We start from the raw sequence: 14680 nt of genomic DNA, 5'->3' as shown, positions 1-14680 counted from the left end.
AATGATAATTAATGACTTCACAGCAACCATCTCACACTATTTTTTGACCTTGACTTCATCTAATACCTCACGCCTTTTCATGTGACTGTTTCTACAGTCTTTGACTTGGGTTGATCTTTTGAACCTAAGCACAGTACCTTACATCTTTCCTTATTAAATTTTACTTTGTTAGTTTCAGCATTGTATGCTTTTCCATCTGATCATGAGTCAGCTGCCTTACATTTTAATTCAGGATCCTTTTGAATAGATCCTAGGCATTACAATTTATTATTTAGTTTCCCTGACTGCCTTCCTCTTGAGGATTAACTTTCACTTGTCCATTAGATGATTTCATTATTAAGGGTTCCAAACCAAATTGTGTACAGGCTTTGATTGTCGAAAAGATTCATATGGAGATTTTTTTCAGTTAGGTAACAAAAATGATCCATTTTTAAAACTATAATTTACAACCAAAAGAACTTTAGGAATGTGATAAAGGCAGTAGAAGTCGCTGACAGATTGGGTATCATAGAGAATATCAATTACCATCAGCATATAACAGGCATTTTAAAAATTCTTGTAGATTGTACAGAACCTAGGAATTGTAAATAATATCCTTTAGGAAAACTTCTGTGATTAATAATGAAGTAAGTCAAAACTTCTTCCTAATAACAATTAGATAGAAGACAACCCTTGAGGTCATAGTATTGGCTTATTGTCCTTAAGCTTTCTAAATGATTAAGAAAAAATTTAGTAACATCCTGAGATGGTAAATTCAGAGTACAGATTAAAACAGATTTTTTAGAGATAGCCAGTGGCAGGAATTGATTTTACTTGATCATGCATATGTGTTATAAGAATTTTCTTTTTCCTTTTTTTCTTCAAAGGGAGAGAAAACAATTTTAATTGAAAAAATTTTTTTTTGAAAAAGAGAGTTTCTGGAGAAATTACTAACTTTATTAACACTGTGGCATTGTAACTATAGTAGAGCCTAAGCACTTTATTCTGAAGGTCCATGCATTTCAGTAAAACCTTAAGAACCTCTGGATGAAACTTAAGATAGATGGAATAGATGTTGTATCTTGAATACAAGGAAAAGTCTCCTCAGAATGATTGTAGAACACAGGGCCTGCACAAGGAAAATTCCATCCACACTTTTTCATGCCTTTCTGCTTCTGTTTTGCCTGAGGAAAAGAGAGAGTAGTCCAGTGTCTCACAGGTATTTCAGGAATGCTAAGGCTCCATTCTGTTTCTGGTTTCCCCTTAATGGGAGCAATCTGAAAAAGGATCCATGATGGATCAGATAAGAAGAAAGGGAAAAGTGATTCCCAACAGGCTGCAGAAAGCTTGGGACTTAGTAATTCTTCAGTAGCAGCCCATTTATTCTCTTCTATCTTTATAAAACACGTGGAATAAATCACGTAAAGTGTGAGCCGTATCTGAGATAAATGCAGCTGTCAAATTGTTTCCTAGGAGTTCTGAGGGGGGGCATATGATGCTGGCAAACAGCTGAGTCTGTATTTCATTTCAGGAGTATATTCAAATTCTGTTTGGGGATCTAACATATCATCCATAGCCAAGGGCACACTATACAGGGCATGAGTGGTGTGTGTGTGTGTGTGTGTGTGTGTGTGTGTGTGTGTGTTTACCCCCAGTAAATTTAAATAGTCACTTCAAAGTAGATCTGAATACAAGTATGATGTCCAGGTCAGAAATACATAAACAAAAACATTAGAGGAGTATACACACCAGCAAAGAATCTCTGTGAGATATTTTATTTCTCATTCCTAAGGTCCTTCCTAAGCAGAGTTGAGCAAATTACTTTGGCTATATCATTGTATAATGACCTCTCAGGCTAATTAGAGAATGGGAGTCCCAGAAGATTTCTTCCCAATTTTCTTATACCCTGGAGCATCGAAAGAAAGAAGAAGCTATGTCCTTTTTTTTTTTTTTTAAAGGTGAGGAGCAATTTTCAAGATTATAAGAAGGATTTTCATTGTCTCAGAAAAAATGCTTAAATAAAATACCAGTGTTTGGTATTTGACTGAGATAACAATGTCTGAGTAGAAGAAATAGCTTTTGTCATATGTAAAATCTTGGAGCCCTGATCCCCATATTTCTTTGTGTAAAATGAATTTACGTAGAATTTATCTATCTTACTTAGATCTACTTGAGATATGAATGGTAGGGGAGAAGGAAAGCATGAGTCTGCTGTTCATAATGAAGACAGGTCTCGTAGGGGAGTGTTCATTCTTAGGAGTTAATATATGGAAACATTTGTTTACTCTAGATGCTAAATAGCCTAACATGGCCCCTCATGGATACTCATTCTCCTCTTTCTTTTCTAGTTGACTCCAGTGCAGACACCTTGGCAGTGTTTATGGCCAGCAGCAACACAACAGACGTTGTGAATAGAAACAGCCCTGCCATACCACCAAACACCCTTAATCTTCGCTCCTCCCATAACGAACTGTTGAATGCTGAAATAAAACACACCGAAACAAAGAACAGCACACCTCCCAAATGCAGGAAAAAATATGCACTAACTAATATTCAGACAGCAATGGGCCTCTCCGATCCTGCTGCACAACCCCTCCTGGGAAACAGCTCTGCCAATATAAAGCTGGTGAAGAATGGTGAGAACCAGCTCCGGAAGGCAGCTGAACAACAGGGGCCTCAGGATCCAAACAAAAATGTCTCCCCCACTTCAGTCATCAACATAACTTCTGAGAAGTTAGAGGGTAAAGAGCCAAATCCCCAGGATTCCTCAGGCTGTGAAATACTACCATCACGGCCCAGGAGAACCAAGAGCTTCCTCAATTACTATGCAGACCTGGAAACCTCAGCCCGGGAACTAGAACAGAACCTGGGGAACAGCCATGTGGTGATGGAAGAGAAGTCTGGTGGAAGCCAGGGACAGGCCTCCACTGTGATTGGGAATGGGGACGTGCTGCCACGGAAACCAAATAAGCATCAGTCAAGTCCTGAGGACGGTCAAACGGCCACTGTGTCCTCCAGCCCCGAGACCAAGAAGGACCATCCTAAAACAGGGGCTAAGACGGATTGTGCTCTCCACCGGATTCAGAACCTAGCTCCGAGTGATGAAGAATCTAGCTGGACCACGTTATCCCAGGACAGTGCTTCACCTAGCTCCCCAGATGAAACAGGTACTGACTGATGAGAGGAGGGCAGAATGTGGAGTAGAATAATACCTTAAAGCTCCCGTACCCAGCCTAATAGAGAAGTTCACTTCTCAGGTTTACACAGCTGAAATGAGATGATATGATCTGCATTAAAAACAAACATTGGGTAGTCTTTAGGCTAGCATTATTTTCAGTCTGGCATCAGTCATTTGGTATGTTTGTGAAAGAAACAGGTCCTCAAAATGCTAAGTAGAGCAAAGCCTTAATTTTGCATTTGTGATGGTTTGGATGGGACCTATGCTGAAGTTTATCTGGGTGCTACCTATGAAAGAAGAGGTTTGCTAAATAGTTTAATAAGGCACATAGAATTACAAGGGCAATGTTTAACCTGTTTATAAGAATAGCCTATTGTAAAACCCTTTGGAAAGTCTCTTACATATATACACACTACTGTGTCAGTTTCTAACCATTTTATTCCTTGAAGACTACTTTGGAGTAGTTTTACTGACTTCTTGTCATTATTAGACTTGCTAGACCAGTTCAAATTACAGTATATACTTTAAAGTAATATGATTCCATTTATATTTCATAATTTAGATTTAAAAATTAATTTCAAGTGTTTCTTCCAGTATTTAGCTTAGCATAATAATAATTTTACTGTTCATGAGTAAGGTGGCAAAACTGTATAAAGAAGGAATAGACTAGTCCTGGAAATTAACTCCCTCCAGCTTTCTTGCCCTTTTAAGAACTAATCATAGACTCTAACAATTCAAAGGAGGCTCAGATAGAGAGTTAAAGGGGTATGCTAAAAAACTGTTACTTTATTATTTTTTAATATATTCAGTATTTTATTTTGCTCCAATTACATGTAAAAACAATTTCTAACATCCATTTTTAAAACTTTGAGTTCCACATTCTCTCACTTCTTCTCTCCTCACACCCCTTCATTGAGAAAGCAATTTGATATAGGTTATACTTGTGTAGTCATGCAAAACATTTCCATATTAGTCATGTTGTGAAAGAAAACATAGACCGAAAAAAAAAAACTCTCAAGAAAAACAAAATTTAAAAAAGTATGCTTCAGTCTGTATTTAGATACCATCAGTTCTTTCTCTGGGGATGGATAGCAATTTTCATCATAAGTCTTGGATCATTGTTTTACTGAGAATAACTAAGTTGTTCACAGCTGATCATCTTAACAATGTTGCTGTTATTTTTTACATAGTACATTTCACTTTGCATCAGCTCATGTAAGTCTTTCCAGGTTTTTCTGAAGTCCCACCTGCTGATCATTTCTTATAGCACAATAATATTCCATCATAATCACATACCACAATTTGTTCAGCCTTTCCCCAATGGGCATCCCCTTAGTTTCTAATTCATTCACACCAGAAAACAGCTGCTATAAATATTTTTTTAAATATAAGTCCTTTTCCTTGGGATACAGACCTTGTAGTGATATTGCTGGGTCAAAGGGTAGGTATACATAATTTTGTGGCCTTTGTGACATAGTTCCAAATTGCTCTACAGAATGGTTGAATCAGTTCACAACTGCACCAACAGTGCATTAATGCCTCATTTTTCCCATATTGCCACCAACATTTGGCATTTTCCTTTTCTGTACTATTAGCCAATCTAATAGGTATGAGGTATCAGAATTATTTTAATTTGCATTTCTCCAATCAGTAGTGAGTTAGAGGATTTTTTCATATGGCTATGAATAGCTTTGATTACTTTATCTGAAAACTTTTTATATCTTTTGATCATTTATCAGTTGGGAAATGGCTCTTATTTTTATAAATTTGACTCAGGTCTTTATATGTTTGAGAAATTAGGCAGAGAAAATCAGAGAAACTTGCTTTAAATTTTTTTTTCACAATTACAATTGCATTCTGTCTCCCCCTCCCCCCAATTCTCTTTTTCCTTTCACCTTGTCCCACCTCAAAAGCATTTTGCTTCTGACTTCTCCTTCCCCCAATCTTCCCTCCCTTCTATCACCCCACCTCCCTTTTCTTATTCTCCTCCTACTTCCCTGTATGGTAAGATGGATTTCTGTATCGAATTGAGTCTGTATGTTATTCCCTTTTTGAGCCAATGGCTCCTTACCTCTTCTGTCTTTCCCTCTATTGTAAAAGCTTTTTCTTGCCTCTATTATATGAGATAATTTACCCCTTTCTACCTCTCCCTTTCCCTTTCTCCTAGTACATTCCTCTCTCATCCCTCAATATTTTTTAGATATCATTCTTTCATAATCAACTCACACCTGTGCCTTTTGTCTATCTATACTCCTTTTAACTGTCCAAATAATGAGAAAGTTATTATAAGTTACAAGTATCATCTTCCCATGTAGGCATATAAACAGTTTAACCATTAAGTCCCTTATGATTTCCCTTTCCTATTTAGCTTTTTGTGCTTCTCTTGAGTCTTGTCTTTGAAAGTCAGATTTTCTATTCAGCTCATTTTTTTCATCAAAAATACTTAAATATCCTCTATTAAATTGAGTATCCATTTTTTATCTTGAAAGATTACACTCAATTTTGCTTAGTAGATGATTTTTGGTTATACTCCTAACTTCTTTGCCCTCCAGAATATCATATTACAAACCCTCCAATCCCTTAGTGTAGAAGCTGCTAAATATTGTATTATACTGACTGTGGTTCCATCATACTTGAATTGTTTCATTCTGACTTCTTGGAGTGTTTTCTTCTTGATCTGGAAGGTATGGAATTTGGCTGTAATATTCCTTGGAGTTTTCATTTTGGGGTCTCATTCAGGAGATGATCAGTAGATTCTTTCAATTTCTGTTTTACCCTCTGGTTCTAGAATATCAGGGCAATATTCCTTGATAATTTCTTATCTTGAAAGATGATGTCTAGGCTCTTTTATTTTATCCTGGCTTTCAGATAAGTCCAATAGTTTTAAAATGATCTCTCCTGGATCTATTTCCCAGGTCTGTTGCTTGTTCAGTGAGATGTTTCTCATTGTCTTCTATTTTTTCATTCTTTTCATTTTGTTTTCTTTATTTCTCATAAAGTCATTAGCTTTCATTTGCTCAATTCTACTTTTTAAGGAGTTTTTTTCTTCAGTGAATTTTTGTATCTCCTTTTCCATCTGGCCAGTTCTACTTTTTCAAGTAGCTTTTTTCTTCAGTGAGTTTTTGTGCCTCTTTTTCTATTTGGCCAGTTATGTATTTTAAGGAATTCTTTTCTCATTGGCTTTTTATACTTCTTTTACCATTTGACCCTAGTCTATTTTTTAAGGTGTTATTTTCTTTAGCATTTTTTGTGTATGTCTCCTTTACCAAGCTGTTGACTTGTTTTTCATGATTTTCTTGCATCACTCTCATTTCTCTTCCTACTTTTTCCTCTATCTCTCTTACTTGATTTTCAAAATCCTTTTTGAGCTCTATCATGACCTGAGACCAATTCATATTTTTCTTGGAGGCTTTGGATGTAGGAGTTTTGACTTTGTTGTCTTCTCCTGAGTGTATGTTTTGATCTTCCTTGTCACCATAGTAACTTTCTATGGTCAGAAATTTTTTTTTCCTTTTTGCTCATTTCCCCACTCTATTTCTTGACTTTCAACACTTCGTTAAAGTAGGGCCCTGCTTCCAGGGTGGAGGGTGCCCTGTCCTAAGCTTTAGGGATTTCATGCAGCTGTTTTCTGTTCTTCCAAGGGGGTATGATCTAAGGAGAGGTATGTTTATTATTCTCCTGGCCTGTGCTCTGGTCTGTGAGTAACCATAAGCACTCTTTTCTGCCCTGGAACTGTGAGGAGGGTCCCCCCACCATTGTGGCTGAAATCTCTGGTGTGCCAATGCTCCTCCTTACTCTGGGACTGCCACTGAGTACTGCAGCCTGGATCCAAGTATGGATAAAGCAAGAGTCCTGCTTCAGTAGCCAAGAGACCCCTGTAATCTCCTTCTGACCAGTTGTTTGTCCCCCTTATCATCTGTGGGATGAAAGCTCTGGAAGCAGCTGCTGCTGATTTAGTGTCTCCCCAAGTCCTGCTCCTGCTTTCCTGGGGCTGAGTCTGTGCTGGTGTGGCCTGTGCTGGACTGTGCTGTACTGTCTTACAGGTGTGACAGGCCTTCCTACTGACCCTCTAAGTTGTCTGTGGCTGGAAAATTATTTCACCCTATCCTTTTGTAGGTTCTGCCGCTTCAGAAATTTTTATGGCATTATTTACAGGTGGTGTGAGGTGGTCTGGGGGGAACTCAGATGAGTTGCTGCCTTTTCTTTGCCATCTTGGCCAAGGGATACATGTAAAATATCAGGTGGAAGATGCTAGTGTTTTATAACATGTTATTCTTTTTTTGTTTTTTAGTTTATTTGCTGTTAGTTTTCAACATTCACTTCCATAAGTTTTAAATTTTCTCCCCCTCCTTCCTCCCTCCCCAAGATGGCATGCAATCTGACATAGACTCTATACATACATTCCTATGAAACACATTTTCACATTAGTCATGTTGCATAGAAGAATTATAACGAATGGGAGAAACCATGAGAAGGATAACAACAAAACAAAAAAGAAAGCAGTCTCCTTCGCTCTGCATTCAGACTCCATAGTTCTTTCTCTGGATGTGGATGGCATTTTTCATCATGGGTACTTTGGAATTGTTTTTAGGTCCTTTCAATTGCTGAGTAAGTTATTCTTAATGAATTTTTGTTGTTGTCTTTCAGTATATCAGTTATGTCTAATTCTTTATGACCCCGTGGACCAAATATCTATGGGGTTTTCTTGGCAAAGATGCTGGAAGTAATTTTGTCATTTCCTTCTTGGGGGGATTCTTTTGTCCAGGAGTCAGTGGTTAAGGGACTTACCTAGGGTCATATAGTTAGGAAGTGTTTGAGACTGGATTTGAATTCTGGAAGATGAGTCCAGTGCTCTATCCACTGTGTTGACTAGCTGTGCATTCTTAATGAATAATGCTTTTAAAACGTTTTTTTTTTTTCAAGTATATCCTGCATACTGTGTCAAACGAGTATTGGTATGTGCTTTTCAGAATCATTTTTACATGTGGTCTAACTTAGAAGAGATGTTATTTGCCCTAGGCTCATCCATTCCAAGTTACAAAGCTGTTTCTAATATAAAATTGAGGGCATAGCAGAGGAGCCTGACTGTTTTCTCCTCTAGCTTTTTCATCACATTTTTTTTATCCAGCATGCATTTAATGCATTATATCTTTCTGTGTGACTGTTTTGGGTAGTCTCCATTGGATCATTGAAGGATACAGGGAGGGTGGAATAGAAGATAGAAATAGGAAGTGAAATCATTGGATTAGGTAGCAACCATGAATCCTAGTTTCTAGTCCTGGGCCTATCTTTATCTGTGATCTTGAGGAAGTAATTTAATTTTCAGACTTCCATTAGACCATCTGTCAAATGAGGGAGGGAATTGGATTAGATGGTCTTAACGTTTTTTTTTTTTTTTTTTTGGTCTAGATAGATAGTGTTGTGAGGTGAACAGAGAGCTGGCTTTGAAGTTCAAAACATCTGAAGTTCAAGTCCTCCTTTAGACATCCTGGTTGTTGAACCCTGGACAAGTCATTTTCAGTACTCTAGGCAACTCTCTAATAAGATAAGAAGATACCAGGTTGTACCTGGTAACAGTGGGTATCACTTAAGGTTCTGCTCTGGGTCCCCTTCTTTTCTTCCTCTATACTATTTTACTTGGTGATCTTATCAGTTCACGATATTCAGTTATCACCTATACAAATGATTCTCAGATCTAATTATCTAGCCTTCACTGTTCTACTGATCTCCAGTCTTACATCTTCAATTGCCTATTGGACATTTTTAGTTGGATGTCCCATAGACAACTTAAACTGCACGTATCGAAAATTTAACTCAATTAAATTAAATTTTTGTCTTTTCCCAAAAGTCCTCCATTTTTCTTAACGTCCCTATTACTTTTGGTCATACCACCATCTTCGCAGTCACCCATGCTCAAAACTCGACTGTCATCCTTGGGTCCTCACTCTTTTTCACTCCCCATATCCAATCTTTCCAAGTTCTGTAGTTTTTACCTTCATAATATCTTTCATATACTTCCACTTCTCTCCTATGACATTGCTATCATCTTGGTGAAGGCTTTCATCTCCTCCTTCCTGAACTATTGCAGTGGTCTGCTTGGTCTCCCTTCCTCAGGTCTCTCCCTACGCCACTTCATCCACTCAGCTGTCAACATGATCTTCCTAAAAAAAACAGGCAGCTGTGACCATGCAGTAAGCTCCCTATTATCTCCAGCATCAAATAGAAAAGTTGGCTTTAAAAGCCATTCTTAAGCTGATTTCCTTTCCAGTATTCTTATTCCTCCCCCTTCGTAAATTCAATGACATGGGCCTCCTTGCTTCTTCAATGTGACATTTCCATTGGTTTTCCCCCATTCCTGGAATGCTCTCTCTCCTCATCCCTGCCTCCTAGATTCCTTCAAGGCTCAGTCAAAGCCACACATCATTCAGGAAACCTTTCTGGTTCTCCTCGAATGGCAACGTCTTCCCTCCGGATTGTTTGCTTTACCCTGTACATATCTTGTTTGTCATAGTTATTTGCACATTATTTTTCCCTTTAGATTGTGAGTTCCTTGAAAGCAGGGACTGATTTTCTCTCTTTTTCTTTTTTTTTGCCTTTCTTTGTATTTCCCAGTGTTCAGCAGGGTGACTCGAAGACTAGGCAGATGATTGATTAATGCTTGTTGACTTGCCTCAGTGAGTTGCGTAGAAGGTACTTTCCAGATTTGGTAGAAGAAATTTCCTTATCTGGGAGTGTATACCAATTTAATCACAGATCACAGATAAAGATAGGCCCAGGACTAGAAACTAGGATTCATGGTTGCTAGCTAATCCAATGATTTCACTTCCTATTTCTATCTTCTATTCCACCCTCCCTGTATCCTTCAATGATCCAATGGAGACTACCCAAAACAGTCACACAGAAAGATATAATGCATTAAATGCATGCTGCATAAAATTAAATCATTACCTATCCTTATCCATGCTCTACAAGTCTATGATTTTAAGAAACAGTAGTTAGAAAATGGCAAAGTTACTAAGAACTTCAGAAGAACTTAGAATGTGTTGTTTTTTCCCTAAACTTCATCAATTGTATCATTTTGCTAAAAGGATAATGGCTTTGCCAGAGATAAACTCAGTAGTTCTAGTAATAGTACAGACTGTATGAGATTAAAAAGTTGCTGATTAGGCTTAAGTGAGGTTTGTGTTTCAACTTGACTGTTGGGCATTTGTCTGGTGATCATTTTTGAAGTAGCCGCAAATTCCAGAGAAATTTGGACTGTGGTTTGAGGTTACAGAGATGTTATTATTCTGAATTTGTATTTATTCAGTAAACACTAATTGGCACATATGCATAAATGTTAGCTATTAATTACTGTTGTTATTATGTTGTTTCTTCGGTATGCAAAGGTTCTAGGGGAGATATAAATTAATAAACTATATAGGTCCCAGTCTCAACAGGTTGTATTCTTATATTTCTCAAACTCAGTTTGTGAATTAAATTTTTTTTGATAACTATATAACAATATAATTTGTTTTCTTTGTAATCCTATGTATTTTATTTTATGCATTTAAAATTAGGATTCTATACATTTTGCCAGACTGCCAAAAGGGGTCCATGACACATATATATGCATATATATATATATATATATATATATACATACATACACACACACACATATATAATATGAACTCAATGAAACTCAAAATTAGAATCTGATTGAATACTTAGGGAAGTTCAAACAGAATGGTGAGAGCTTTGAGGAAGGGAGTAGTCTCTTCTACCTGGTAGTAGCAAGGAGGGCTTAATGGAGGAAGAGGCATCTGAGCGGAATGGGGAGAAAAAGAATTTCAACAAAGAAAGCTTTGCTGCAGGTGTGGGTATTAAACCAATTAAGTCTGTGAGCAGGAACTAAGGAGGAGGATGAATGAGTGTAGATAGCAGCTATTGTTCTGATGAAGTTCAAAGACAAACTTGCCTTGGAATGTGAAAGACCGCAAACACATGTGTGATATAAAGATATAAACTATACACCCACTGTGTTTATTTTCATGTAAGAGACATTTGGCTCTACTTTAGTAAACATAGGCTGATGTTGTGGAGTTAAGACTACTGGTTAACAACTGGTGGTAAAATCATCCAAACCTGTGTCATTTGGATGATGATGGGAAGCCCTTTGATCTTCTGCTTAAATTCCTTTATTGATGAGGTTGTAGAGTCGTTGAGGTATTGGAAGTCTCCTAAAGCTACAACCAGATTAACGCAAGTACAACTTGTGTGCTCTAGAAGGATGGTGGTTCTGATGTTCATGGTTCTTTCATTTTCCAATTTTGTCATGGCTTTTCCTTTAACATGGGCACTGGTGTCTTCATGTACTCAGATTCTCAGTGTATACTAATTCACCACTTATGTGTGCAGAAGTCTCTCTGGGCTCTTGGGAAATACAAAGGTTAGATAAGACTTTTCACTTCTTCCCTCTTAGGATAGTAGTTCTGGTTCTAATAGTAGGATAGAACACAGACCCAGGTAACTGCAGTAAATAACACTACCCCCGTGATTTGGATAGAGCATACAGTGCCCTCAGAAGTGCATTAAGGAGCTAGGTGGCACAGTGGATAGTGTTGGACGGGTAGTCCTGAAGTCCTAAGTTCAAATCTGTCCTTTTTTGTGTGTGTATGTGTACCTGGGCAAGTCACTTAAAACCTCATTTCCCATCTTTAAGAAGGGGAAAATAATAGCACATCCGAGGGTTGTTATGAGGATTAAATGAGATAATATTTGTAAAACATGCTGCAAACCTTACAGCATGTATATATACTGTCTATTATTAGGGAAGTATGACACATAGTACTGCTCAGTTGTCATGTGGAAAAATGTGGAAAACTATCGAGACAAAATACCTTTGACTTTACTTGACTCAACTGACCATCTTTACCCACTGTGGTTGGGAAATGAAAAGTGTATCACATTGATTGTACAAGAGAATTGGTTCCCATTTAAATGCTTGTAATTCATTATTCCTGTCTAGCTGAGCTTGTAAACTTCATATAACAGAATATATTAACATATTAGTGAAAATAGATGCTCGTAGAGTATTTTTGCCCTTAAATTTTTTTTTGAGTGGAGAATACCAGTTAGAAAAAAAAAACCAAAATAAAACAGTTCAAAAGTGGTAACACAATCACAAGACTATAAGTAAAAAATTGAAAGTAAAAACAACTTGTATTATAAATGAAATCAAGATGAAGAAATCCTTAGAATTTCCTAAATGCATTGCTGGGCCCATATAATGGGCCCATCTCCAGAGGGCCAGGAGGTGATGAGCCTTTCCATCCTTAGCTAGGTTGTTCCTCAAAAAGAAGGCATTGACTTTTGCCAGAACCACACTGGAAGTCTTTCTGGCCTAGCAGAATTGGACAGTGTGTCTGCCCTTCCCCCACCTTCCAGAACTAAGGGTCATTTCCACTCTACATTGAGACATTAGAGTAGGTTGGTTTTAGGTTGTCAGGAGATTAGGAGGAACCCTTCCCCTGCCCCACATGTTGAATGTATCCCCATGGCAAATTTATGGGAGGCCACCAACATCAGATAGGCAGGCTTCTATGAATTGTTATTTGAGTCATTGGGGGTGGTAATACCCTTATTGATGAAATCACTGATTGATTGGAATATTGCAGTTTGCTAAGTTACAATCAGAAAATTATTGCAGTTGCAACTAATTTGATCTAATAGTAGGATCAAAGGATCATTGTTCATGAGCTCAAATAGATATTAAAGGTCATCTGGTCCAAGTCTCTATTCTATAAATGAGGAAACTGAGACCCAGGGAAGTTGAGTGATTTGTCCAAAGTCATAGTTACTGCCAGTCAGGATTTGAACTCACCTTATCAGTGTCCCAACACACAATGCCCTTTTCCTCTGTATCACATTTCTGTAAAATATTAGTTTAAAATGTATTCAATGGGGCGGCTAGGTGGCACAGTGAGTAAAGTGCCAGCCCCTGGAGTCAGGAGGACCCGAGTTTGGTTCTGGCCTCAGACATATAACTCCCACACAAAAAAACTAGCTGTGTAACCATGGGCAAGTTACTTAACCCCAATTGTCCTCCAAAAGGCCAAAAAAAAAAATGTATTCAGAGTTCTTTTCTATTAAATACTACATATGGCACCAACTTAAATTCATTGAATAAAAGGGCAGTTTGATTTTCATTTGTTTTAGACAAAATACAGAACATTTTAAACATATTTTAAAGAATACTGTTTTGTTTCTTTTAGGTATGCAGCAGTCAGTGATCCAGCTAGATTAAATATTGCCTAATGAAGAGTATTAGTGGACTTTGTTTAATGAGTAATTTGTAATTATTAATTATATGCAAATTGATCTTTTGCTCAAGTAACTGAAATATTTTCTTTATTGATTATGCTGTTAAGTATTTAGTTGAAACAGGACAGTCAGTACTCAGTGTGAATCAAGAGTCCCACCTCTTCAATGCATTCTCATTAGGGTATCACTAGAAGCAGAGACCTATGTTATTTAGCTCTGGGGAGGGTCAGTTGCCAATGTTCATGGTTCCACAAGTAACCATGTATGCCCCATTTAAGGCATTGTGCAGTCTGTTGGGGTTGGTGATTGTGGAGACTGGCCACTACAGTTTACTAAGGCACAATGAGGGTACAACTTGCAGACAGACTTGAGACTTAGTCTTCATAACCTCACCCTGATGATCTCATCATGATTCTCAAAGAAGAATGAATAATTAACAACCCATCCAGAGTTGTGTGGCCTGTGTGGCCTATGGTGCCTCCCATTTTGCAGCATAAACTGTCAACTATGAAGTCTTCTAGAGTTGGGAATTTCCCTTTTCAACTCCCTTACCATCAAGCCCTTGTTATGCACTAGGCACTGTGGATACTGAAAGGTAACACTATTCCTGCTTCCCATCTAATAGGGCATATACTCAAAGACATACATTACTATGTAGAACAGAATAAGGATGGAGGTGAAGCCTAGGCATGGTACCCTTTGAACAATTGATGAGAAAGATCATTTAGGACTTTGGGAGAATAGAGGGGTGACATACGAAGTTAACAGTCTCTAGCAATGAAATAAAGAAAGCTTTCGCAAGGGAATCTTCCTCTTTGCCACTGTCTCATCTATCTTTATATTCTTTTTGCCCTAGCAAATGAATTGGAGAAGGAAATGGCAAACCACTCCAGTATCCTTCCCAAAATGGAGTCGGGAAGTGTGGGCACAATTGAAATGATTATTAGCTGTAGGATCGTTGGGCACTAGTAAACTCTCTTAAAAAAAATCTCAAAACCCAAGTTTTCTTATTTATAAAATGGGGCTAATTCTTGTTGTTAGGATCAAATAACATAATTATGCAAAAAGTGCTTTGTAACCATAAAGCTCTTGTGTGAACTATTAATGACAACAGTAATAAATAGAATGAGAAGCAGTGGCCATTGATCCGGGAAGCTCTGAGTTCAAGTCTTATCTCTCTCTCTCTCTCTCTCTCTCTCTCTCTCTCTCTCTCTCTCT

At 37.7% G+C, this 14680-nt stretch overlaps 1 protein-coding gene across 8 annotated transcripts in view; it reads left to right on the top strand.

Moving 5' to 3' along the window:
• Positions 1–14680, top strand: part of APBB2 (amyloid beta precursor protein binding family B member 2) — a 420856-nt gene that overhangs the window by 196312 nt on the left and 209864 nt on the right. For 7 of the 8 annotated variants that reach the window (XM_069105116.1, XM_069105115.1, XM_069105114.1 and 4 more), the window contains one exon: positions 2328–3146. In XM_069105116.1, the coding sequence (XP_068961217.1) occupies positions 2328–3146 (819 nt within the window). Of the gene's footprint in view, positions 1–2327; positions 3147–7572; positions 7766–14680 lie in introns of those variants that run through there. The other variant, XM_069105120.1, reaches the window with a different exon arrangement.

The sequence above is a fragment of the Petaurus breviceps genome, unplaced genomic scaffold (assembly GCF_028583685.1).
Source record: "Petaurus breviceps papuanus isolate PSGF00001 unplaced genomic scaffold, PetGlider_PUasm1.0 76, whole genome shotgun sequence".
Lineage (NCBI taxonomy): Eukaryota > Metazoa > Chordata > Mammalia > Diprotodontia > Petauridae > Petaurus > Petaurus breviceps.
This window is presented reverse-complemented; position numbering and strand designations above follow the sequence as displayed.